Consider the following 27,258-nt stretch of genomic DNA (forward strand, 5'->3'; position numbering starts at 1 on the left):
ATGCCTTTTTTTTTCCTTTTTTTGTATCAACACAAACATGTTTCTTATGACGCTGTATGTCATATGGTAATCCATATGTTTTGTGTTCCATGAGGCCAATTACTTAATGGGCCTTGTTGAAGCATAATGCCTGTTATTGAACTAAGGAATAAAAATTTCCACAGCTAGCACCAAGATTCCTTCTGACAGCTGCACACTTCTTTTGTGGCATAGCCAGTGGAACATACTTGCTGGTATGTTTGTTGAATTTAAAATGAACTGTGATCAATTAACATCATTCTCCCCCACTAGTTTCTTTTTTCTTTTGTACAGTTTATCTAATCATTTTTATATAAGAATTATTCATAGGAAATCACAGTTCTTCAAAATTGTGACTTGGTTTGAGAGCATTGCTTTGGTTTAAGAGCTCCCTGTACTGGGTGGGAGGGGGAGTAGGGGAGGGGCATGGTCTGCACAGGGTGGTCTACAGCCCTGTACTTTGACCCAGGAAGTCTCCCTCACCTTCCAAATCATAGCAGATCCACTTCCAGCTGGGGCTTGCATCAGGGGACAGGACTGTGAAGGTAATCTCTTCATAGCTGTAACCCCTCTATGTGTCCGCAAATTCCCTGCTCATTCCTTCATTCTCCCTGCAGTCTCTGTCAATCCTTGTGATTCCCATCCTCTCCATTCCTACTATAATGTGCCTGCCCTAATATATATATATATATATATATATATATATATATATATATATATATACTGTAACTATTTGCATAGTGAAAATACAAATGCAGATATAGCAAGAAAATGATCTAAACGTTGTCCTCAAGATAGGCCATCAATATCTGATCAGAAGGCTGCCAACAGAGTCACTGAACCTGAATGTACAGTATGCAGCGAACAAATCTGGAAGCATATGCCTTCTTTCATTGTGTAATAATGACAGTGTCGGACTACTGCAGTGAATGGGATCTGAATGGGATCTGAGCCCCAGTAACCGAGCATAGCCACTACATAATAAATGGAGCATGTGCTCTGGTTATCCTCATGCTGTAGGAAGAGATGGAAAAGGTGAACAACTACAAAGAAAACATCATCTGTTATTCTTAGGATATATGTAGATTGCATGTGTAGCTTTACCATTTCCAACTATGTGGTCACCGGGCAGTTTCTAGATCATGTGGCCAACTTTGTCAATCTAGTATTACATAATTACATACATAATCCAGTATTCAAATATATTGTAAAAGAAGAAAAAACTCATAGTAGCTAGGATAATCAATATATAGACATCCTCTGTAGTTATTACCTCCAATATATAAGTATCCCCCTGTAGGTAGGAACCTCATTATATATGTATCCTCAGTAGTTAGGACTCCCAATATTCCCATATCCTGGTTCCCTCTATAAGTATGACCCAGTTATAAAGATGCTACCGTAGCCAGGGCCCCAGTACACAGCTGTCTGCTTAAAGAAGGACACAATATATAAACCTAATATATAGAATTCCCTATTGTAGGTAGAATCCCTAGCATATAGGTACCATCTATATGTAGAATCCCTAATATGAGTTCCCTATATGTAGTACCCCAGAATACACAGTTGTGCTCAAAAGTTTACATACCCCGGCAGAAGTTTTGCTTTCCTGTCCTTTATTTCAGAGAATATGAATGATCACACACATTTTTTTTTCCACGCATGGTTATTGGTTGTGTGAAGCCACTTATTGTCAAACTACTGTGTTTTGTTTTCATTTTAAATCAAAATGACAACCAAAAACATCCAAATGACCCTGATGAAAAGTTTACACACCCCAGTTCTTAATATCAGTTCTTAATACCCTCAAACTTCAATGATAGTTTGAAGTCTTTTTGTGGTAGTTGTGGATGAGGCTTTTTATTTTCTCAGATGGTAAAGCTGTCCGTTCTTCTTGGCAAAAAGCCTCCAGTTCCTGTAAATTCCTGGGCTGTCTTGCATGAATTGCGCGCTTGAGATTGCCCCAGCGTGGCTCAATGATATTGAGATCAGGAGACTGAGATGGCCACTCCAGAACCTTTACTTTGTTCTGATATCCAAGCAATTGGTAATGCCTGTCAGCAGTGTTCAAACTGTGATTAACAAATAGGTACATTGTACTGGAGAGCAACCTTCTTACAAAAGCATTGTTTAACCCCTTGCCTCCGCAGCCTGTTTTGGCCTTAATGACCAGGCTCATTTTTCAAAATCTGACCTGTCTCACTTTATGCGCTTATAGCTCAGTGATGCTTAAACGTATGCTAGCGATTCTGAGATAGTTTTTTCGTCACATATGGCACTTTATATTAGTGGCAAAATTTGGTCATTACTTTGTGTGTTTTTTGTGAAAAACATCAAAATATTATGAAAAATTAGAAAATTTTGCATTTTATGAACTTCTGAAATTCTCTGCTTCTAAAAAAGGAAGTCATAGCACATAAATTAGTTACTAAATCACATTACCAATATGTCCTCTTTATTCTGGCATAATTTGGGAAACATATTTTACTTTTTTAGGCTGTTATGGGGCTTAGAAATTTATTAGCAAATTATCACATTTTGTGAAAGTTTCCAAAACTGATTTTTTTTAGGGACCAGTTCTTTTTTTAAGTTGATTTAGGAGGCTTGTATACTGGAAACCCCCATAAGTGACCCCATTTTGGAAACTAGACACCTTAAAGAATTAATATAGAGGTATAATGAGCATTTTAACCCTACAGGGGCTGGAGGAAAGTATTCACAATTAGGCCTTAAAAAAATCGAAAATTTTTATTTTCCAATAATATATATGTTTAGATTAAAGTTTCTCCTTTCCAAAAGGAACATGAGAGAATCTGCACCCCAAAATTTGTAACACAGGTTCTCTTGAGTACAACGGTACCACATATGTGGGCGTAAACCACTGTATGGGCACACAGCCGGGCTCAGAAGGGAAGGAGCGCTAATTAGCTTTTTTAATGCAGATTTTTCTGAAAAAGTTTGAGCGCCAGGTGCGTTTGCAGTGCCCCTGTAGTGTCAGCAGAATAGAATCCCCCCAAAAGTCACCCTATTTTCGAAAGTACACCCCTCAAAGAATTCATCTTGGGGTAGGATGACCATTTTGACCCCACGTGCATTAGAGGAAAGTATTCAAAATTAGACAGTAAAAATGAAAAACACGAATTTTTCCAATAATATGTTCGTTTAGTTTGAAATTTCTCAATTTCACAAGGAAAAAGAGAAAAAAAGTACCCCAAAAATTGTAACGCAGGTTCTCCTGAATACAACGGTACCCCATATGTGGGCATTAATTACTGTATGGGCACACAGCGGGGCTCAGAAGGGAAGGAGCGCCAATTAGCATTTTCAGTGCAGATTTTGCTGAAGAAGTTTCTGAGCGCCAGGTGCGTTTGCAGCGCCCCTGTAGTGTCCGTAGAAGAGAACCCCCCCAAAAGTCACCCCATTTTGGAAAGTACACCCCTCAAAGAAGTCATCTTGGGGTGTGGTGACCCTTTTGACCCCACAGGTATTAGAGCAAAGTATTTAAAATTAGACAGTAAAAATGAAAAACTCGAATTTTTCCAATAATATGTTCATTTAGTTTAAAATTTCTCAATTTCACAAGGAACATGAGAGAATCCGCACCCCAAAATTTGTAACGCAGGTTCTCCTGAGTACAACGGTACCCCATATGGGGGCATAAACCACTGTATGGGCACACAGCGGGGCTCAGAAGGGAAGGAGCGCCAATTAGCATTTTCAGTGCAGATTTTTCCGAAGAAGTTTCTGAGCGCCAGGTGCGTTTGTAGTGCCCCTGTAGTGTCAGCAGAAGAGAACCCCCCCAAAAGTCACCCCATTTAGGAAAGTACACCGTTCAAAGAATTCATCTTGGGGTGCCCCATATGTGGGCATAAACCACTGTATGGGCACACAGCAGGGCTCAAAAGGAAGGGAGCGCCAATTTGCTGGAGCAAAACCGCAGCTAGTAATGGTTATTAGAATAGCGCAGTTACTAAAATACAATAAAAAAATGAGATTACAGGTAATGTGGGGGTGGATACGGATAATCTGGGGTGGTTATGGGCAACCTGCGGTGGTTACGGGCAACCTGCGGTGGTTACGGGCAACGTGGGGTGGTAACGGGCAACGTGGGGTGGTTACGGATAAACTGAAGTGCTTATAGGTAATCTGGGATGGGAACCTGTAACGTTGGTCGGGGGCAACGTGCGGTGGTCGGAGGCAACGTGCGGTGGTCGGGGGCAACGTGTGGTGGTCGGGGGCAACGTGCGGTGGTCGGGGGCAACGTGCGGTGGTCGGAGGCAACGTGCGGTGGTCAGAGGCAACGTGCGGTGGTTAGAGGCAATCTGGGGGGAATTACATGTGATTAGGGGCAACCTGGGGGGGTTACAGACAATCTGCGGTGGTTATGGGCAACATGGGGTGGTTACAGACAATCTGCGGTGGTTACGGGCAACATGGGGTGGTTACAGACAATCTGGGGTGGTTACGGATAAACGGAAGTGCTTATAGGTAATCAGGGGTGGGTACATGTAATTTTGGGTGGTTACGGCAATCTGGAGGGGGTCACTGGCAACGTGTGTGAGTTAAAGGCAACGTGCAGTGGTTAGAGGCAACATGCGGTGGTTACGTGCAATATGGGGGGTTACGGGCAATCGGGGCTGATTACGGACCATCTGGAGGGGGTCACTGGCAATTTGGGGTAGTTACAGGCAACGTGTGGCGGTTATGGGCAACGTGCGGCGGTTATGGGCAACGTGCGGTGGTTATGGGCAACGTGCGGTGGTTATAGGCAATGTGTGGTGGTTATAGGCAACGTGCGGTGGTTATAGGCAACGTGCAGTGGTCAGAGGCAATCTGGTGGGAATTATATGTGATTAGGGGCAACCTGGGGTGGTTACAGACAATCTGCGGTGGTTATGGGCAACATGGGGGGGTTACAGACAATCTGCGGTGGTTACGGGCAACATGGGGTGGTTACAGACAATCTGGGGTGGTTACGGATAAACTGAAGTGCTTATAGGTAATCAGGGGTGGGTACATGTAATTTTGGGTGGTTACGGCAATCTGGTGTGGTTACGGGCAATCTGGAGGGGGTCACTGGCAACGTGTGTGAGTTAGAGGCAACGTGCAGTGGTTACGTGCAATATGGGGGGTTACGGGCAATCGGGGCTGATTACGGACCATCTGGAGGGGCTCACTGGCAATTTGGGGTGGTTACAGGCAACGTGCGGTGGTTATGGGCAACGTGCGGTGGTTATGGGCAACGTGCGGTGGTTATGGGCAATGTGTGGTGGTTATAGGCAATGTGTGGTGGTTATAGGCAACGTGCGGTGGTTATGGGCAACGTGCGGTGGTTATGGGCAATGTGTGGTGGTTATAGGCAATGTGTGGTGGTTATAGGCAACGTGCGGTGGTTATGGGCAACGTGCGGTGGTTAGTGGCAACGTGCGGTGGTTAGTGGCAACGTGCGGTGGTTATGGGCAGCGTGCGGTGGTTAGTGGCAACGTGCGGTGGTTAGTGGCAACGTGCGGTGGTTATGGGCAGCGTGCGGTGGTTATGGGCAACGTGCGGTGGTTAGTGGCAACGTGCGGTGGTTAGTGGCAACGTGTGGTGGTTATGGGCAGCGTGCGGTGGTTATGGGCAACGTGCGGTGGTTAGTGGCAACGTGCGGTGGTTAGTGGCAATGTGCGGTGGTTATGGGCAATGTGCGGTGGTTATGGGCAACGTGCGGTGGTTATGGGCAACGTGCGGTGATAACGTGCAATCTGGGGCGGATATGGGCAATCTGGGGCGGATATGGGCAACCTGCGGTGGTTACGGGTAATTTGGGGGCACTAGGGGTAATCTGGGAGTAAACTGCAATTATTACTATAATAAAAAGTGTGTGTTTTATTTTTTTGTATGTTTTTCACTTTTTATACTTTATACATTAATTTTCACTGTATTACTATGATTACTGTGATATTTTCTATCACAGTAATCATAGTTCAGTGACAGAGACCAAACTGGTTTCTGTCACTTTAAATTTTCTGAGATAACTGATTCTGGAGCGCATGCGTGCGCACTTCAGAATCAGCCTGGACGTCGAGGAGGACGGAGCTCCGTGGATCAGGTAACGTATGTGGGGAAGGGGGGGTGACTGGGGGACGGGGGGTGACTGGGGGGGTGGGGGGCGACTTGGGGGGGGGGGCACGGTGACACTTTTTATCCCCTGTCACCAATGATTTATGGTGGCAGGGGATAAAAAGTGCTGATCAGCACTGGGAACAGGCGATCGGCGGTATATAGTATATACCGCCGATCGCCTGCTCCGGGACCACACGGGGGGTCCCCGATCACTGCCCCATGCTCTCCACTACCTCCGGTGGCGGAGAGCATGGGGCTTTGATCACTAATTCATTTCAATCCCTGCGAACAAACATCGTTTGTTCGCAGGGATGGGGGCGGCCATCTTGGATCTGATGGCCGCCCGGGTAGGGTGATCGGGGGGCTGATCTGGGGTCTGAGGGGACATTTTTCATCTCCCCCCACCGTGGATTCACGGTGGGGGGAGATGAAAGCTATCGGCGGCGCCGGTAATGCCCGATACCGGCGGATCGCCGCTAAAACGGTAGTAGCGGCGATCCGCCGGTATCGGGGGACGAGGGGAGGGGGCCAGGGGACACACATTGAGTGGCGGTGGGGGGAGGCAGCGTTCTGCAGCCTCCCCCCGCCGCCCGATCGGCGGGGGACACTGAATCTCCCCATAGACGCTGCGGTTGCATTGACCGCGGCGTTTATGGGGTTAACTGCCCGGGGGGGAGCGCGGCTCCCCTCCGGGCAGTGGCAGCAGGAGGAGGCTGTGTGACACAGCCTCCTCCTGCTGCCCGATCTCACCTAGGGAGCTGCTTTTCATGACGTCCCTGGACGTCATATTGGGGGAAGGGGTTAAATAGTGGTTTGCATTACTCCAGATTATCATACTGTGGCTAAAACGGTATAACTATATTATCTATAGTATTATATATATATATTATTTCTCTTCTGGCATTGCTTCTCAGTTCCATTGAAATGAAGGGAGCAGAACTATAATATAACATACATCCCTAGGAGAGGTTAGGCACTGTTTTGGATGAAAGCATTCTTATTTTTCTAATCCTGGATAACCCCTAAATGCAGTTTAAGGATTTTTAAGTGACAGTTCATTGTCATAAAAAAACAACATCTATGTATCAATTTTAATGGGCAAACATTGTTACAATATGGAATTTAAGTAGAGCATCTGTCATGAAGGAAGATCTGAAGTTTATACAGCTATCAAAACTTTGTTCTTGCATACAAAACAGAAGCCTCAGCATTGTATGAATGACAAACTAAAAAAAACCTGCTTTCCATTGTCCTCCCCTTGTTGATTACCAATATATAAACTTTAGACTTCACCTGTTGACCATAAGGGTCACCTCTCATGATTCAAACTGTTATAAAGAATTTACATAAGGAAAATAAGAGTGTTTTGTACTTTTATTCTATTCACTGTGTGTACTCACAAAGGATCCATCCAAGTGCATTATATTTGTGCCTTTTTGGTGATCAGTCACGTCCTATCCCTGAGTGATCGAGACCCCAGCAGCATGGCTGCGGGGGTCCCAATCAGTTGTACCGTTCCCTGAGGAAGCCGCTAGACGGAGGAACACGTGGGGTGATTTCTTATCCAATCTGACTCTCATTCTGTTGGACTGCATATGGTGATCTTTTCCAATTTTTTTCTATTCTTCATTATTTGTGGTTATATTTTGTTTTACCGGGTCTCTGCCTAGGTAGAGATGTTGGATTTCTGTTATTGTACATACAGTCCAGAGTCAGAGTGGTAGATTAGTCCCGACTGGAATGCCAGCAGGACTTATGGTGACATTTTAGTGTTTTTAATGTAGAGCAGTATTTGCGGTGTTGTCTCCCTCATTTTACTACTCCTGTACATTTATATATTTATGTGGTATTTTTGTATCTATATCAGTGTTATAATAAAGATTTTCGTGATGTGCTACCATTTTTTGTGCATATGCTTTTTTCTTTTGAGAGGATGATGTACTACTTATATGCATTGGTTCAGCACTTCATGATTATTAGTGGTGCCCACTAGCTTTATACATATGTATATATATATATATATATATATATATATATATATATATATAACAACTGTTTATGGAGTCTGCTCTAAGGAATAATCTATGTACAGATCGCCAATAAAACTTATGAATGCTATGCTATGGCATAGCATAGATCAGTATATGCAATCAGAGCATTGGATATATTAGTCCCCTAAGGAAATTATATATGCAATGAAAAATGTGTAAAAAAAAAAAAAGTTTTGAAACATATAAAAAAACCACTAATAAAAATGCCCCAATAAATATTTATTACCCCCTTTCCCATTATACAAATAAAAATATTTTTTTAAAAATAATCATATTACATATCAAAGCGTGCAGAATTGTCCGATCTATTAAAATTTAACAATATTGTTCCCATATGGTGAACAGTGTAAATAAAAGTGAAAAAAAACCACCCACACACACACAAACACACACCAGGATTGCAGATTTTTTTTTAATTTATATAGTAGAAAATAATTAATAAAAAACTATCAAAAATTTTCTCTTACACCAATATGATATCCATTAAAACTAGAGATCATGGTACAAGAAATGACACCCCAACCAGCCCTGTAGGTGAAAAAATAAAAGCGCTATGACTCTTAGAAGGCAAGGAGGAGCATTGTTTTAATTTGACCTGGACATCCAGGCATCAATGACCTTGGTCATGAAGGGGTTAATGACAGTGCCCATTTAAAGTACCCCCAAATGGATTCTACAAATATCCTATTAGGATAGGTCATGGTACATACAGGTGACAGGTGCAGCTCTGATGCTTTTCTATGCTTACTGTTCCTCCCTACTTGCGTCAACGTGTTTTAGACGATACGGGACAACTTGGAGCCGTCCGCTAAGCTAAAATTAGTGGAACAAGACACAAGACAAATACAAGACAAACTGGAGAAGAATACAAGACAAGGACAAATATACACAATGGCTGGTGGTCAGCAAGCTAGGGTCAAACCAGAAGAGGCAAATACTAGTACAAAGTCTCTTGGCAATAAGGCAAAAAACCATAGGACAAAGATACAGACCAAATTAGGAGACAAACATGTAGTCAGCGACACAAGCCACAGTCAGGTTACCAATAGATCAGGATAGCAAATCACAGAGAGGAAAGCGAGCATAGCCACACTAAGTATACGTTATAGCAATCAACCGAAAGTCTGTTCACCTAGCACCACCTGGCTTCCTAACTCCATATGCTGGTTGTGGGTGTATAGAGCCTGGTTCACACTATGTTGCATAGACATGGGGTGTACAACTCGAGAAAAAGTCCAAGCAGCAAAATCCAATAACCATAAAGAAAAGAAAGAGTAGCACTCACCGGTGTTCAATTGCAAACCTTTATTTTTGTGCTTCAGAAGTTCATAACATTGGAGGGAGGAGAGAGCAGGCAGAGCGTAGTACATCTAGCAGCAGATGTACTACACTCTGCTCTCTCCTTCCTGCAATGTTATGAACTTTTTTTGTCTGTACTTAAAGGCAAGGAGTTAACCATTAAGGTGCTGGTAGAATTCATTCTAACAGGAATCCAATGAATTAGGCCAGGGTAGAATCCACCCAGCTTCACACTAGGAATGATGAAGGTGAGGCATGGCAAGTGCATATCCCCAGTGTAAGTGTGCTCTTAGTTCCCAATTTTTCCACTCTAGGTACCCAATTTCTTCTCACTCACAAATCAGAAATTCTGTATTTGCTTCCAAGGTGAGGATGGCTTAATTCTAAGAATATACTCTCCCATTATTAGGTCTAAATCTTCCAATATCCTGTTAAATGTGATAGGTATTAATCTAATCTCTAAGGGATTAAATGTGAAGTGAACAAGTGATTGAAATGCATATGTTTAACCATAAATATATAAAAGGATTGTACAGCTATATATTATTTTCTAATCATATCTTATTTCAGTCTGTTAACATTAAATGGGTAAATTCCAAAACTCCCAAAACCTTTGGCACATGGTGCTGGTTTGCCCAATAATTGACAATCTTTTGTGATAAGTTCCTGAGTTCCTTGCAGTGAAGAATTTCGGTTTCCTCATTCACAAATACTTAGTGGCAGGAAAATCATTATGAATTGATTGATAAGAGATCATTACCTATATTAACCCCTTCAGGACGGGGCTAATTTATTTATTTTTTTTAACTTTTTTCTTCTCGTGTTTAAAAGGCCATAGCACTTGCATTTTTTTTACCTACAGACCCACATGAGCCCTTATTTTTTGCGCCACAAAATTTACTTTACAATGGAAGACTTAATTTTTCCATAAAGTATGCTGCAAAACCAGAAATAATTATTTGTGCAGTGAAATTGACAAAAAAAGGAATTTGGTTTCATTTTGGGGGGGGGGGGGGGGGGGGTTCGTGTTTACGCCATTTGTTCTATAGTAAAACTGACATATATATGTTCTTCAAGTTATTACAATTTTTCTGGATTTGATGTGACAAAAAATGCGCAATTTTGCACTTTGGCGGGTTTGTGCGCTTATGCCGTTTATGGTGTGAGATCAGGATTGTGATAACTTATTAGTTTGAATGATTACACACGCGGCGATACTAAATATTTTTGTATACTTATTTATTTTTAATTATAAAATAGGAAAAAGGGAGTGATTCAGACTTTTATTAGGGGAGGGGATTTTTTTTATTAATAAAAAAACTTTTTCCCCAACAGTATACTTTAACTTTTAGTACCCCTGGGGGACTTTCAGTATTACTGCAGTGATCTCCCATAGAGATCACTGCAGTATACTTAATACAGTAATGATCGGTCAGATCATTGCTGTATTTCACTGGTCTGCAGCCCCGGCCGGCTCAGTAGAAGGGATCTCCCCTCTGTGATCGCATCGCAGGAGGGAGATTCCCCCACTAGACACTAGGGAATTGGGCACAGCATACATTTAAATGCAGCTGGCAGTTTTGACAGCTGCATTTAAATGTATAATTAGCGGGTGCGGCGGGACCGCGCACCTTGGATTGCGGTGGTTCAGAGCGGGGTTCCCATGCGGCCCCCCTCTGGGCGCCCCCTCCTGCATCAGGACATAAACGTATTGACTGATGCGGGAAGGGGTATGTATATATATGCCTAGCCTTGGTCTTATGTCTTTACACTCGCAACAGAGTTAGACTTAGTTTTAAAGGGGCCACTATTTTGTTTCCCTATTTTTGTCCCAAAGCTCGCGACAGAGTGAGGACCTGTGGGGCTACATATCAGGGTGGTTTGGTGTTTTCCCCACTGGGAGTCACCCCTAAGCAACAGGCTTCCTTTTCTGGAGAGAAGGATATCTGGCTATCCCTGTGTTTTGAGACTCACAACTGAAGCTTCACAAACCCCTTCTTTGTATATATATATATATATATATATATATATATATATATATATATATATATACACTGTGTATACTATATATATATAGTCGCTCATGTTGTACAATGTGTATGCTATTATTTTTTCCAATTGCTACAAATAAACTCATAATGACATGCTAAAAGAATTGATGTGTGGTAATGTATAGGTCATATAGTTACATCTAGAAGTATGGGTAATAAATGAACTGCTAATAGTACATTATTTATCTAAGATGTATTTCTGAATAAAATGGACTACAGTAATAATATGGACAATATAGTTAAAGTTTTGCGTAATATAAGCAGTACTCTAAATATGTGGGTAATATACATACGTATGAACGGTAAAAGATATACTATAGATATTTGTGTGACATAATGTATGTTCTTCTATAGTTATTGCTGGTAAGAACACAGCCTGAATTGTAGGTTTATAGATTAAAACCCCTGTACTGCAGATACACTGTATGTTTTAGCCTGGGGGCATTTACTTTGTTTTAAAGGAAAACAAAATGATACTGTGAAATTGAAGGCAGTCAGACAAAATAATATAATTCACAAATATCTCAATCTTGTCAATGGCAGATATGCTTACTTGTTTAGAATAATTAGCTGCTTTCAGTGGCAATGGCCTGATTTCTATCAAGGGAACATAGAACAGTACAGTTATTAACCCCCCCCCCCCCAACCCGTCAAATTACAATTTTGTAAACTGTAGTTTTTTTCTCCTTTAAAACTTCAAAGACCTATAATGTTTGTTGTTTGTTTGTTTGTTTACATAGTTAGGCTATGTTCACACAACGTCAAAAATTGAGAAAAGGCGGCCGATTTTGATATTTAAAATAACGTCAGTTTTTGCCATGATTTAACTGACTGCAATGGCAATGCATTGAAGTCAATGGGAAGACAGACGTCCAATGCACACAATGCATTGAATAATGGACGTTTTTACCGCGGATGTCAAAATAATGAACATGATCATTATTTTCGGACATCTTTTGCAAACAGCGGACGTTTTTTATTAGTTGTTCACACACTTTTTCTTTCTCCGTTTTTACTATTAAATTCAATGGACTTTTCAATTAAGCCACACCCAAAGTCCAATTAGTAACTCCAAACTAAAATAATGTGTAAACACCAGTCATTGCACTAAGGGGAGGCCAGACTGCTAAATGACGTCCGTTATTTTAGACTCAAAATAACGGACGTCAATTTAAACAGAGCTGAAAAACCGTTGTGTGAACATAGCCTTACATAGTTTATAAGGTTGAAAAAAGACACATGTCCATCAAGTTCAACCAAGGAGGGGATGGATGTAGGGAAGGGGGGTATACAAGGAGGGGATGGATACAAGGAAGGGGACAGATGCATTTATGTTATTTTGGTCTAAGAACTAAGTCTAGGCCGCATTTTAAGCCCTCTACTGTTTTTCACATAGAGTTGTATGAATGATTATTTTTTGCAGAAAAAGTTGTACTTTTTATTGAGAACCTATACATAACATCGGGAGCACAGCTGCAGTTTTTTTACAGTGTATCCTGCCACCCGCTAAAGATTATAGTTATCCTTTAAATGCCTAGTTTTAAATGATCTAGAGTTAACAATTTCAAGGCTTTTTTCCCCCTACAATTTTTTTTATGCCAGGAGAGATAGAAAACTGTAAACTTTGCCACAGTTCTAAATACAATGGTTTTGTAATTGTTGTTTGTTCAATGTTAGTTTAAGTTTTGTAGCTATTTAGAAACAAAATTTTATCTGGTGAATTGAATCAGATGATTTTACAGAAAGGGGTGCCAAAGTTTAAACATTAACAATATAATTTTTATCCTCCTCTATCCTAATCTCTTTCTGTTTCAGGCTATGTTCATAGACAGTTTTTAGGCTATTTTTGGGGCTATAGCCTTGAAATCTAAAAAGTTATACATTTGCCTGAAGGCTTTTACATTGTATCTCCAAAGCTTCACTTAATTGGGCAACAGGTGCATGGGAAAGATCGGAGTTTAGCCTTCTTTCACTATTTTTTTTTACAATGGAGACAAGGCTATCACTATACTTTTTGACCCAAAAGCCAAACATGAAGAAAATCCTGCTTCTTTTTGTTTTCTTTCTGATTTTTCCATCATTAATTTTTTAGACAAACCTGTTCCGAATATGAGCGTAATTATGCATTAATTTGTGCAGTGAGTTACTGCAAATGGGTGTACAGTTACGACTTAAGTATGACACAGGCACAGAAACAGTGCCCGTGCCATCTGCGGTGGGTCCCAGCTGTAAGTTATAGCAGGGCATCTGACACAATTGTTAAGAAAGTAACCATGCTTCGATCCCAAAAGTTGACCCTTATAGATGCTGCAGGGTTAAATTCCATCTGACATGTCAAAAGTTATTGATTATAGCAGGTCGAACTGCAGACTACAACTGTGATCAGGAGATATAGCCAAGAAGAGATCGCTGTGGTTGAGCCATTTACTAACTGGCTGATCGATAATTTTGACAATGTAGCCTCCTATACTTACATTGTCAGAATTAGCCTATCAGATGATACAGCAGGGGAGTGAATCGCATGGTGGCCATGCTTTATCCCTAAATACTGTACAAGAGACCTACTGCAATTAATAACGTTTGCCTGATGACATGCTAGAAGTTGTTTTTTAATGAAATGTACTTTCAAGGCCATTTTTAGCAGGTCCTGAATGGGTTAAGGAATTTATCATTAAGGTTGCACAATTTTGTAAACATAAACTGGTCAGTTTGCTGCTGTGTAGAGGTGTGTGAATATTTACAAAAGCACACACATTTAGTGACAAATCCACCACAAGAGATTTATGTGGTTATTTTAGTGTACTGTATATGTTAAACGTCTTGCTATGATCTGCTAAATTGCAATGGGTTGACATAGATATTTTTTCATTCATAGAATGTGTGACACGGGTGAAGGGCTATTTACATTTCAAACAAGAGAAGGAGAGATGATCTATCAGAAAGTCCATTCTGCAACACTGGCAATAGCAGAGCAACATGAAAGGCTTATGTTAGAACTGGAGAAAAAAGCAAGAGTAAGTATATTGGAATATTAGACTACAACTAATATAAGCATTTCAAAAACCGATTGACATTTTTTAATGGTAAACTTGTTTTTTGCAACTCAGTATATTTATTAGAGCTCCATTTCAAAGTATACACAGTTAAAGGGTCACTTTATGGCAAAATTGTTCAGTGTACAGTATTAGTAAGTGTACTTACTGCAGTTACTGACAGCAGCTCCCTGTGTACCTCATAGAGCTAAATCAGACTCCCCTCCTCCAGGCTGTGTTATACTGCTCTGTGGTGAGCCTGTCCATAAGATGGCCGACATGGTGGAGCGTGTGATCATGCCCTGCCCCCAGTGTCCACTACTGAGCTTGTATATACCAATATTGAACAACGAGGGCAGAGCATGGTCATATGCTCCTCTATGCTGGCCACCAGACTCACCACAGAGCAGGGCAGCCCAGCCTGGAGGAGAAGAGCATGATTTGCGCTCTATAAGGTACACAGGGAGCTGCTGTCAGTAAGTAATGTCAATACACTTACTTATAGTACACACTAAACAATTTTACTGGCAAACCCTTTTGAAGTGGCCTCTCCTGACAATCCTGTTCAAGTAAATAATTGTATTCCACATAAAATAACAATTTGCCATTCAATTCCTCTGTTATTCTTACTAGAAATCTATGACTCAATAGTCAAGTGGGTGTTACCGGGTGAGGGTATATCTATGCACAGTGTAATGTTATGATTATGAACACTGATTTGATCATCTCAGACAGAGTATGGACACCCACTTACTGACCACACCCTCTTGGCTATTTAGTCATACAGTTCTAGTAAAAAATAACAGAGGATAGGCACAATACAGAGCTATAAGATGTTCCAGCATTGTTTTTTGATGGGGAGTACAATTTTTTACTAAAACAAGGCCAGCAAGTACTCCAAATGGATATGTGCACCACAATGCTAGTAGATATGTGCTCACATTATGTACTTCTTGGTCTGGCCATGAGGTATTATGTACTTGCTTCCACAACACTTCAATGAACATCACATCAATAAACACTTACTGCCTTGGGTCCCTGTAACACCAGATTTTAGTTCTGTATATTAAAATGCATGCACACAAGTTCTTTGTCTTTCTATGGCAGTTGTATTTTGTGTCATTTTGCAAAGGGCATTTTGCAGGTATTTGTAAAGTCCTATTGAGAAACCTATGGAGAAAAAAACACTATAATACCATGCTCAGAGCATGCTGTATGTTCAGTGTCCCACTATGTGTTTTTCTTGTTTTCTATACACCTAGGCAAAAGTGTCTCTTTCAGGTGTCACAGTTCAGGTGCAGTTAACTGCTGTGCCCTACTCCAACCACCAGGTGTCACACTCCCCCAGGGCACAGCTGCAGTCAGGAAAGGAAGGTTTAGCTACACGCGCTTTCTCTTCTACACTTCCTCCTGTAGTTAGTCAGTTGGGGCCTGGCTTTAGGTCAGGCCCAGACAGAGAAGAGAGAACACCTGTTTTCAGGGCTAGATACTACCACAGATATGTGTTGCTAGACCTTACCCGAGGGCAGACAGAGATAAGGGAGCAACCCCCCTTGCCTGCACAGTGGATCCCTTTCCTTAGACAGTCACCCCCTAAAGAAGGAAAGGAAAGAAAGACTGGTCCCTAGTACAGCACAGTGCAAGATAGCTGCTCCATACTGAGCTTCACTGAGTAGCTGAGTAGGAAGGAAACTAGCTAGCCACCCCCAGAGACAAAGGTCAGGATGGAAACCCTACACTGAGAGGCAGAAGGCAGTCAGAAAAGATAGCTAGGACTTATCTATACATGAGTACGAGGAGTTCTTCAACTTACCACATACACTTCACAACATCATGGCAGAGTACTGTAGTGTAGTACTATCCGGTCCCTGACACCTCTTTTTTCAGTTTCACCCCCTTTTTGCATTATGACTGCTCTACACAAGTGTAAAATGTGAATTTAGCAGTTTTCATACCTCATTTTATATCATACATCATGATGCTTTTTCCAGTAAAAAGTGATCTTTTATCATCTAGGATTGGGATACCTAGGCGGGGCTTCACAGGCTAACTTAGCCACGCCCCTCTGGGACGTCATCACTGCATAGGCCCTGTCCCCTCAACAGCCATTGGCAGGGCCGCCCTAAAGGTCTAGGCCCCACCCCTACTAGATTGGCCCACACCAATGGCCGCTGAGGGGACGTGGCCTAGCAAAAAACTGTAAGGGGCCCCCCTCCCCTTTGCACAACAAAAAATGTAATCTCTTGTGACCAGAGGCAGAATCCTGCCTGCAGCTACAAAAGTTACTTGCAGAGCAGAGAGCCAATGGCTGCTTGTTCTGTCAGTCTACTGTATTTAAACTGCAAGGGCCCATTAGGAGCCCTTATGGTTAAATACATACTGTAGGTGCAGGAGCAGACTACCTTCTGCGTAACCCCTCATGTATTGCAGTGTGTGAGTGACCCAATGTTCTCCAACATGATGCAACACAAAAAAAATATATATTAAAAAGGAAGACAAGAGCTCTGTTTCACTGCTCCTGCACTGATAACCCCTGACCTCTGGATGGAGCTCTGCACATTTTCCTACTTGATTGCAGCAGCTGGGCATAAGAGGTCAGGGGGTATAAGAGCAGTGAAGAAGAGATCTCCTTGTCCTTTTTTGAGTTGCAGCATGTAAGTAAACACTGGGTCACCTGTACCCTGCAGTACATAAGGCTTTATGCTGAAAGACACAGGACAGCTCTTATTTTCCCTGTGCATCCTTGGGCCCCCCTTCCCCATGGGCCCCATAGCAGCCGCCTACCCTGCCTCTATGGTAGTTACGCCCCTGTCAGTGTCACTTTAAGCACTGTTATTTTGTTTTGCATTGAAGATTAATTCCAGGATACTGAATATTGTTTAAAGTGTCATCTCTGTTGCCCCACCTGCACCTACACTCTTCACCTTACATCAGTCCTACTTAAGGTCCGATTGCTGCATGTCCAGGGGTGGGTGTTACCACTCCTATCCACTGTAACACTAGAGCCCACCAGCAGGTTCAATACCAGTACCAGCAACCTAGGCCATGGCATATGGACACCCTTCATATTGTATTATAAACATTTAACTACTATCTGACTACAGTTTTAAGTGCAAAAAAGTAAAAAAAAAAAAAAAAAAACTAGACCAAAAACTACAAACCATGCCAGCCTTACAGCCACAGTATACTTTAATCTGCTCCTTGTACCTAAACAACTATATTCAGATACTATAACTAGCAGTCAGAAGACAAATTGTAATAGTTCATCCCCTACCTCATGCTGTTACGATAGTGAAGGTCAGAGAAATGCAATCTGCTATGTGATTTTTGGATGTTGGAATATGTCTAGTGCCAGGGTATTACTAGAATTTAAATTATCACCATACACAGTGCTGATGGAAAATTGATCTGAAGTAATGCGAAAGATCCTTACTTTTACTTGATCAGCAATGGTAGTTCCTTATATCAGATCTACTGTGCATCAAAGATGTGACATACATATGCAAGATAGTTAAAATCCACCACCACTTTACATGACTTATTTTCTACAAAAATGACGGACAATCCTGCACCCCCATAGCAGCTGCTATGATTGCTAAAGCAGTAATGTCCATACCATAGTTGCATCTGCTATTGACTGCTTTGACACGTCTGTCGACCTCGTAATGGGATTGAACTATAACTATATGGACTTTTTCATAGTAATCTGGATCTCTTGCTTACTATGTGTGGCTGCAGTTGTTTGGTTTTAATCTGATTCACTTTCCTAAATCCAAGTATCGAAAAAAGAAGTGAAGGTGAATTCAAAGTTACTATGTTTTACAAGGTAAAGGCATCTTTAGGTCAAACTGCCTGTTTTAACAGATGCTCAGTGCATAAGGAACTGCTTCCCTACTGTTCAGACTGTTTATATGCTTCCCGACTTTTATAATATTAATGATGTAATATTAAATTGATGTTAATGGTGTTGCCAAAGTGAATGTTCACTTCCTCGTAACAGATATGACCCCTCTCATTTTTCCACCCCAACCCCCAAGAGTTGCATTTTTATGTCTTTGTCTAAGTTCACACTTTCAGGACTACTTTGCTAAAACTGGGCTGCTCTGTAACCTTCCAAAACACAGGCAAGCAAGATGAATAGGTATCCCAGGATTTATTGGGGATAGGATAGTATACCACTGCACTACAATACAAAAACTATAGGCTAATGATAATACAGGCATACAAATATATATAAATACTGTATTTTCCGGCATATAAGGCGTATAAGACGACCCCTGACTTTCAAGAAGATTGTCAAAGTTTGCCTTATATGCTGGAAAATGTTAACCCCTGACTGACCGCAGCAGGGTTTATTAACTGGAGCCCTGCTGTGGTCAGACAGGGGTTAACTGCCGTTAAAGAGGAAAAAAAACAACAGTTAACTCACCTGCGACCCGTTCCCGGCAGCTGCATGTCTCCCATCCTGTTTTCGTCGCAGGCAGTGTGACGTACGCTATCTGCGCCAGAGGTCCTTGAAGCAGAGTGTCTCATTGGAGAAGCTCGGACACACTTGGCTGCCAGGAGAGCTTCATGAGAATGACAGAGACTTCGGGGACTTCAGGAGCCTCTGTCATTCTCCCAAAGCTCTCCTGGCAGCCGAGCGTCTTCGAGCCTCTCCAATGAGACGCTCGGATGTATGGGAGCGCTTCGGAGACCTCTGGCGCAGACAGTATCACACTGCCTGCGCCGGACACGCCATGAGAAGAACAGGTCGTAGGTGAGTTAACTGTTTTATTTGTAGTGGTCGCTGCATACGGTGGGGATGCAGGCCTTTTTAAGTTTCCCTACCGTATGCACCCACCATACTCCGCGTATAAGACGACCCCCAACTTCTAAGAAGATTTTTGGGGGTTTAAAAGTCATCTTATACACCGGAAAATACTGTATATGAAATATTCTGACAATTTTTTTTTCCATAGTAAAATAATGTAGTATTCTTTGTACAGTAGTGGATACATTGCAGAATACATTATTGTGTTCCAGCATTGTTAAAAATCATACTGTCAAAATTGTAATAAAGGCTTCTGCACGACTTCAGATTTACACCTGAATGCCTGCAAAAACATGTAGACATGATTACCGAATACATTTATCACTTGCGTATAAAGAAAGTCAATATAAAGTCAAAATCTATATTATTCCTTTGTAGGAGCACTCTCTGCAGGTGGCACAGTGGAGATCTTCCCATGTGTCCCACTTTCCCTGAGATGGTAGTTTTATTTTTTCCTTGAAAGATGTCAGAGAGAATATATCTTTTTTACAATGTTTTACAGATACAAAATTTTTAAGTAAATAATTGATATATTGTAGAAGAAGGAAAGCTGATACCATTACTTATGTAGGCTATTTTCTTGACAACATTTCTGACTTAGTGATGTAGACATAAAATCGCAGTATATTCCATAGATAGATAAAATTATTTGCATTCACAATTATAGCATTCAACTCTCATACTGAATGACATATATGTATATATATATATATATATATATATATATATATATATATGTTCGTGTCTGTTAGGCTGGATTCATATACATTCTCATTCACTGTTTTCATGCATTTAATTTTAATGTACAGAAAAACATGGTCAACCAGTTTTTTTATGTTAAAAAAAAAGATTAATTTCAATTCCCTTTTTTTGTTCATTTATGCAATTATATCAATAGAAAACAGATTCTGTAGTGTTTCATATGGTATCATCCGTTTTTACTATTCATTATTACATACATTTTTTTCCATTATTACATACATTTTTTTATGTATACAGTATACAGTATGTTAAACAGAAATAAAAATCCAGTGTGAACCCAGCCTTAGGGTATCTTCACATATACTGGATCGCAACGGATTTCACGCTACAAGTTCTGCAGCAAAATCTGCTATGATTCCCGTTACTGTTATTTCCTATGGGTTCACATACTTGCAGCAGATTTTTCATTCCGCTACCAATATTTAACCCCTAGGCGACCCTGGACGTACCCGTAAGCCCCCTCCCCTAATAAAAGTTTGAATCACCCCCCTTTTCCCATGTTATAAATAAAAATAAATAAATAAACATGTTTGGTATCGCCGCGTGCGTAATCGCCCAAACTATTAATTAATCACATTCCCGATTTCGCACGGTAAATGGCGTAAGCACAAAAAAATCCCAAAGTGCAAAATTGCGCATTTTTGGTCGCATCAAATCCAGAAAAATTTTAATAAAAAGCGATCAAGAAGTCGCATATGCTCAATCAAGGTACCGATAGAAAGAACACATTATGGCGCAAAAAATGACACCTGACACAGCCCCATAGACCAAAGGATAAAAGCGTTATAGGCATGGGAATGGAGCGATTTTTAGGAACATATATTTGTTACCAATGGCTTGAATTTTTTACAGACCATCAGATACGATGAAAGTTATACATGTTACATATCGTTGTAAAAATAACGACTTGAGGAATATATGGCACAAAAAATAAGGGCTCATGTGGGTTTCTAGGTGAAAAAATGCAAGTTCTATGGCCTTTTAAGCACAAGGAGGGAAAAAACGAAAACGCAAAAATTTTTATTGGCCCGGTCCTCTAAGGGTTAAAGCCCCTTCCCACTTTACGGAGAGTTGCCGGGCTAATATGTTACCTTGCCGCACTCCTGCTTGCTTTCTCAGCCTTCCTGACATCCCGCTCAGCCAATCAGTGGATACAGTGGGGCAGTGCACTGATTGGCTGAGCGGGATGTCAGTGAGCCAGGAGACCAAGAAGCAAGCAGGAGCACAGCAAGGTGACGTATAATTCTGGCAGCTCTGGGTTAAAGGGCAACGGAATGAAAAATACGCTGCAAGACTACCCATAAGTCTTTTATGATTTTTGTATGCAGTGCCATTTCATGCCTAATGGATGTTAATTTACTTATTTGAAAGAATCTCTATGAGGATATATGACCACAATCATACAATTTATTTTACTGTAATTGTGTTGCCATCATTGCTATTTTTTAATCACTATAAATACTTCAACTACTAAGATGACAATCACATACAAGTAAAATAGTTTGTTTGCCCTTAGGGTACTATTACACGGAACGATTATCGGCTGAATTGGCCCTATGCGGCCAATTGATGTTCTGTGTAATAAAGACAACGATCAGCCGATGATTGTTGTCATCGGCTGATCATTGATACAGGTTCTGACCTATAATCGTCGGGCGTCAACCATGCACCGCTACGTGTAATAGCGGTGTGTGGCTGACGATAAGCAAAGAGGAATACATTACCTATCCAGGTTGCTGGGCTCCTCTTCCTCTGTGCTTCTCCCCTGGTCCCACGCCCTGCAGCTTCAGAGCGGCCTATCTCAGCTGGCAGGCCGCTCAGCCAATCACAGGCCGGGACCGCCGCGGCCAGTGATTGGCTGTGTGGCCTGTCAGCAGGCCGCTCTGAAGCGTGTGAGGACCGGGGAGAAGCACAGAGGAAGAGGAGCCCAGCAACCTGGACAGGTAATGTATACAGTTTAAACAAGGGGTGCAAGAACATCAGTAACGATGTCTCTGCAGCCCTTGTTAAACGATAATCGGGCCATGTAATAGGCCCAGTAAACGAGTGCCGATCTAGCAGATCGGCGCTCGTTTACAGGTATTATCGGGCCCCCATTGGCCTGTGTAATAACACCCTTAGACACAAGCAGGATAGATGCCTGCAGAAAAACAGGTGTGCTTGTACATTTTTTACCAACCCGTATTCCCTAATAATTGGATTTGGGAGGAGAAGTAGAACATGAGGCAACTAACCTGTGTTGAGGGGCCACTGTCTGAGGCCATAATGTGTGTGACCCCCGATTTTGATCTAATGGGGATCCTTTGCATTATGGTCTCATGCATTGTCACCATCGAGACCCAAACTTCTGCTGGCAGCTTGGGATTCACTGCAGATCTTACAGCTGTGCATCATGACAGGTACACTTTACATGACTGTCTGTCTATCTAACAACTACAGTTTCAGTTTCTGGGGGCATGAGGCCCATTCTTAAAGCACCACTTTGGGCACAAAAAGAGCTTGTCTTCCTTTGGCTGCTGATATTATGTGATAGTGACTAGAACACTGCGATGTCTTAAATAATTCACATCTCTCCCACATGCTGCTCAGATGAAGGATCACTTTTGCGTTCAGACATTCAAGTGCATTTGTACACCAGGGGCACTACTAAATAAGGGTAAAATACAAGTACGAGAGTAATAAATTTCCGCAAATACAATTAAAGGGAATGTGTCATCAGAAAATAATTGTTTCAATAATGTTTTTACTTATACTTTAGCAATGTTTGGGGATTTTATTTTTATTTTTTATTATTATTATTTTTTTTTTTTTTTCAAATTTTTCATTTTTCCAACTATATTATAAAATCATCCTGAGATCATGAGTATGCTCAGTACTGTTTCACATTCATATCAAGGGGACAGAGTCTGACTAATGTCTTCTATGTCCATGAGTCTTGCTGCAAAACATGTCACTAAATGCTTTTATGACAGCCCCCTTTACAATGTACAAAAAGTGGGGGGGAAATTTGCATGAAAAAATGATTCTTAGTATATGACTCTAATCATTAAAAGAAACATTAGGTGGCACATTCTCTTTAGGGTGATGAGCAAGTCTGGGGCTACACGGTTGTTCAGCCAAAGATCACAGTACCTTTATTTCAAATAATAAGTAATAAAGTAAATGTGGTCACATTGCAGCACACAAGTTGGTTGCAGCTATTGGAGCCAACAGTAAACCTATCCAGGATCATTTTGTACCCATGGTTGTAGTAAGTTGGGGTTGGAACGTCAACAGACCACATTGACGGGTAGCTCTAACCAGGGGCGTAGCTAAAGGCTGATGGGCCCTGGTGCAAACTTTTAGCTTGGAGCCCCCCCATCTCACCCGATCAGGCAAAGTCATATCTAACGTTATATCCAATTACTCTAATGTGCCACCATGTTCTAATGCACTGTCACTGCCTCCACCTCATGTACTGCACTACTGCCCCCTCTAATTAATGGACTGTACTGTCATTGTCTAATCATTGTTTTACAATCTTTGACTCTCCAGCTGAAAAACTACAACTCTTATCATGAACTACCAGTTGGATATGATGGGGGTTGTAGTGCTGCAACCTGAAGAGCCACATGCTGCAAAACTACAACTCCCATAATAAACTGGGCACAATGAAGTTTGAACTTCTGCAACCTGGGCACGATGAAGTTTGAACTTCTGCAACCTGGAAAAGTCACCTGATGTCACCTGCAGTCCTATGTAACACCACAGATAACACAGTAATATCTCTGAGTACAGATAATGTAGTAGGTGTCACCTGCAGTCCCATGTAACACCACAGATAATACAGTGATATCTCTGAGTACAGATAAAGTAGTAGTCACATGCAGTCCTATGTAAGACCACAGATAACACAGTGGTATCTCTGAGTACAGATAATGTAGTAGTCACCTGCAGTCCTATGTAACACCACAGATAACACAGTGATATCCCTCTGAGTACAGATAATGTAGTAGTCAGCTGCAGTCCCATGTAACACCGCAGATAACACAGTGATATCTCTGAGTACAGGTAATGTAGTAGCTGTCACCTGCAGTCCTATGTAACACCATGGATAACAGTGATATCTCTGAGTACAGATAATGTCGTAGCTGTCACCTGCAGTCCTGTGTAACACCACAGCTAACACAGTGATATTTCTGAGTACAGATAATGTAGTATATGTCACCTGCAGTCCTATGTAACACCACAGATAACACAGTGATATCTCTGAATACAGATAATGTAGTATATGTCACCTGCAGTCCTATGTAACACCACAGATAACACAGTGATATCTCTGAGTACAGATAATGTAGATGTCACCTGCAGTCCTATGTAACACCACAGATAACACAGTGACATCTCTACAGATAATATAGTGGATGTCACCTGCAGTCCTATGTAACGCCACAGATAACACAGTGATATTTCTCTGAGTACAGATAATGTAGTAATCACCTGCAGTCCTATGTAACACCACAGATAACACAGCGATATCTCTCTGAGTACAGATAATGTAGTGGATGTCACCTGCAGTCCTATGTAACACCACAGATAACACAGCGATATCTCTCTGAGTACAGATAATGTAGTGGATGTCACCTGCAGTCCTATGTAACAGCACAGATAACACAGTGATATCCCTCTGAGTACAGATAATGTAGTAGTCACCTGCAGTCCTATGTACCACCACAGATAACACAGTGATATCCCTCTGAGTACAGATAATGTAGTAGTCACCTGCAGTCCTATGTAACACCACAGATAACACAGTGATATCTTTGAGTACAGATAATGTAGTAGTCACCTGCAGTCCTATGTAACAGCACAGATAACACAGTGATATCTCAGAGTACAGATAATGTAGTAGTCACCTGCAGTCCTATGTAACAGCACAGATAACACAGTGATATCTCTGAGTACAGATAATGTAGTAGTTGACACCTGCAGTCCTATGTAACACCACAGATAACACAGTGATATCTCTGAGTACAGATAATGTAGTAGTCACCTGCAGTCCACTTCTCCTCTCCTCAGTGGTGTAAGTGGTTTCCGCAGGGTTGAGGCCCCTCCCCCACCGGATCACAACATTGCTGTACTCTCTGATGTTACTTGCCAGCTGTACAGTAATGTCATCTGACCTGGGTGAGGGGCCCCAACGCTGAGGAGAGGTGGATTGCAGCACAAGCTGGAGCTCAACGCCGTAAAGGTACGGCCATAGGACACAGTTTGGGCCGCCAACGCAAATGTCTGGAGGAGGGTACTTGCTGTCATCTGATTAGGTAAGAGGTCCAATCAGATGACAGTATGTGCCAGCGGCGCAGCGAGACAAAGTTGGGAGGGATGGGCTGGGGGAGCACAGGAGGAAGTGGCAAGGGGGGGCCGTGCGGGCCCCCCTAGCGTAGGGGCCCTATCGCCATATATATAGCTACACCACTGGCTCTAACATGTATCTTTTCAGAACATTTTGTCAAGAACTGCAAAATATTTCAGCCGTTTATCTACTTTATACTGTATAGGCATGACAATATGGAGAAATGTTCACCGACTCCTCGTTGGAAGTGGATAAATTATCGATGAATTGTTATTGCTTGTGGATAGTGCCATCTGGGCAAGGCTTTTCTGCAGTTGTGCCCCCATCTCCCCTCCTGCATCAACTACGCACGCCCTGTCCGTCCATGACATAATTGCTGCATTGGGCCACACCCACTTTGTGACCTCATCTAAAGGCCCAACCTGGAGGTCAAGGCCCCGCCGCCTCCCACATGCAGTGAACTTAATGAAATGCTCCTTCAGATCACCATTTTTTATGACAGCAAAAAGTGGGTGGGACCTATGTGCTGATGGCATCACAGAGAGGGCGGAACTACAGCGCTGATGTAGGTGGGGAGATGATGTAGGACAGCAGTAAAGCCCCACCCAGATGGCACTGTCCACCAACTATAACATGCATTTTCGAGTGGAGAGACCACCAAAAAATTCTTTATATAGTAAGATATGAAATTTCCAGAAAATATAAGGTTAAGATTGGTGCTAAGAACTCCGCTAAGTTGATGACAATATCACTTTAAAGGGGTACTCCGGCGTTGTTTGGGTTTTTTTTCCATCTGGCCAGGGAAGAGGTGGCTGAGGGCAGCAACGTCCACTCACCTCCCCGGTTCCAGCGGTGGGTCCCGTATCGGGGTGCTCCGGTCCCCGCTGCCCGGCCGCTTCCTGGTCTCTGACGCGGGCTTGAGACGTGACGTTTCAAGTCCGCTCAGCCAGTCAGTGACGGAGGCGGGATCCCACCTCCGTCACTGACTGGCTGAGCGGACTTTAAACGTCATGTCTCAAGCCCGCGTCAGAGACCAGGAAGCGGCCGGGCAGCAGGGACCGGAGTGCCGTCATAAAGGACCCACCGCTGGAACCGGGGAGGTGAGTAGACATCGCTACCCTCAGCCACCTCCTCCCCGGCCAAATAAACACCCCCCCCCCTGCCGGAGTACCCCTTCAAGTTATCGCTTACACTACCATTGAAGCGATTAGTAGACCTTGACTCTTCCTTCATTTGAAGTACTTGTATAGCATTTGGATAGTAATGTTCTCAGGATAGATTTAGTTCTAATAGAAGAACACTACTTCACCAGGACAGTAAAATGTAGGAATTGCGTCTGCTCTGCATTGGTAGATGTTATGATATCATTTATTTTTCTTATGCTCTACCAATAGAATGCAGAACACCATTGTTGATTATTGTTGACTGTATTCATTTATAGTGACTAGTATATGTAAAGTCACAGTCTTACATACAACCCGAGGCTGTAATATATAAAGGCTAATGTCACTGTCAGATTTCTTTAGAATTTTGTTGTTGGCAAAAAGAAAGACCTTATTGGGCTTTTTATTGTCCATGATGATTCACTTTTACAGTGCTCTTCAATGCATTGATGGAAATAGCTTTCTCTGATCCTTCATGTAGCCAATAATGAAGATAAGTAACACAATTATTTTCTACAGTATGTGTTATCTTCACTGCTTTGTGGCTGCATTTGAGTGTACTTTTCAATGTACCCTAATGTTAGCAGTTCTCTATTATATTATTCTAGTTTATATTGTATTTGTGGCAT

At 41.9% G+C, this 27,258-nt stretch overlaps 1 protein-coding gene across 1 annotated transcript in view; it reads left to right on the forward strand.

Moving 5' to 3' along the window:
• The window catches only part of DOK6 (docking protein 6), a 310,121-nt gene that overhangs the window by 180,774 nt on the left and 102,089 nt on the right, over window positions 1-27,258 (forward strand). The window contains exon 6 of the mRNA XM_069960119.1: window positions 14,400-14,538. Coding sequence (XP_069816220.1) covers window positions 14,400-14,538 — 139 coding nt within the window. The remainder of the gene's footprint in view (window positions 1-14,399; window positions 14,539-27,258) is intronic.

The sequence above is a fragment of the Dendropsophus ebraccatus genome, chromosome 2 (genome assembly GCF_027789765.1).
Source record: "Dendropsophus ebraccatus isolate aDenEbr1 chromosome 2, aDenEbr1.pat, whole genome shotgun sequence".
Taxonomy (NCBI): domain Eukaryota; kingdom Metazoa; phylum Chordata; class Amphibia; order Anura; family Hylidae; genus Dendropsophus; species Dendropsophus ebraccatus.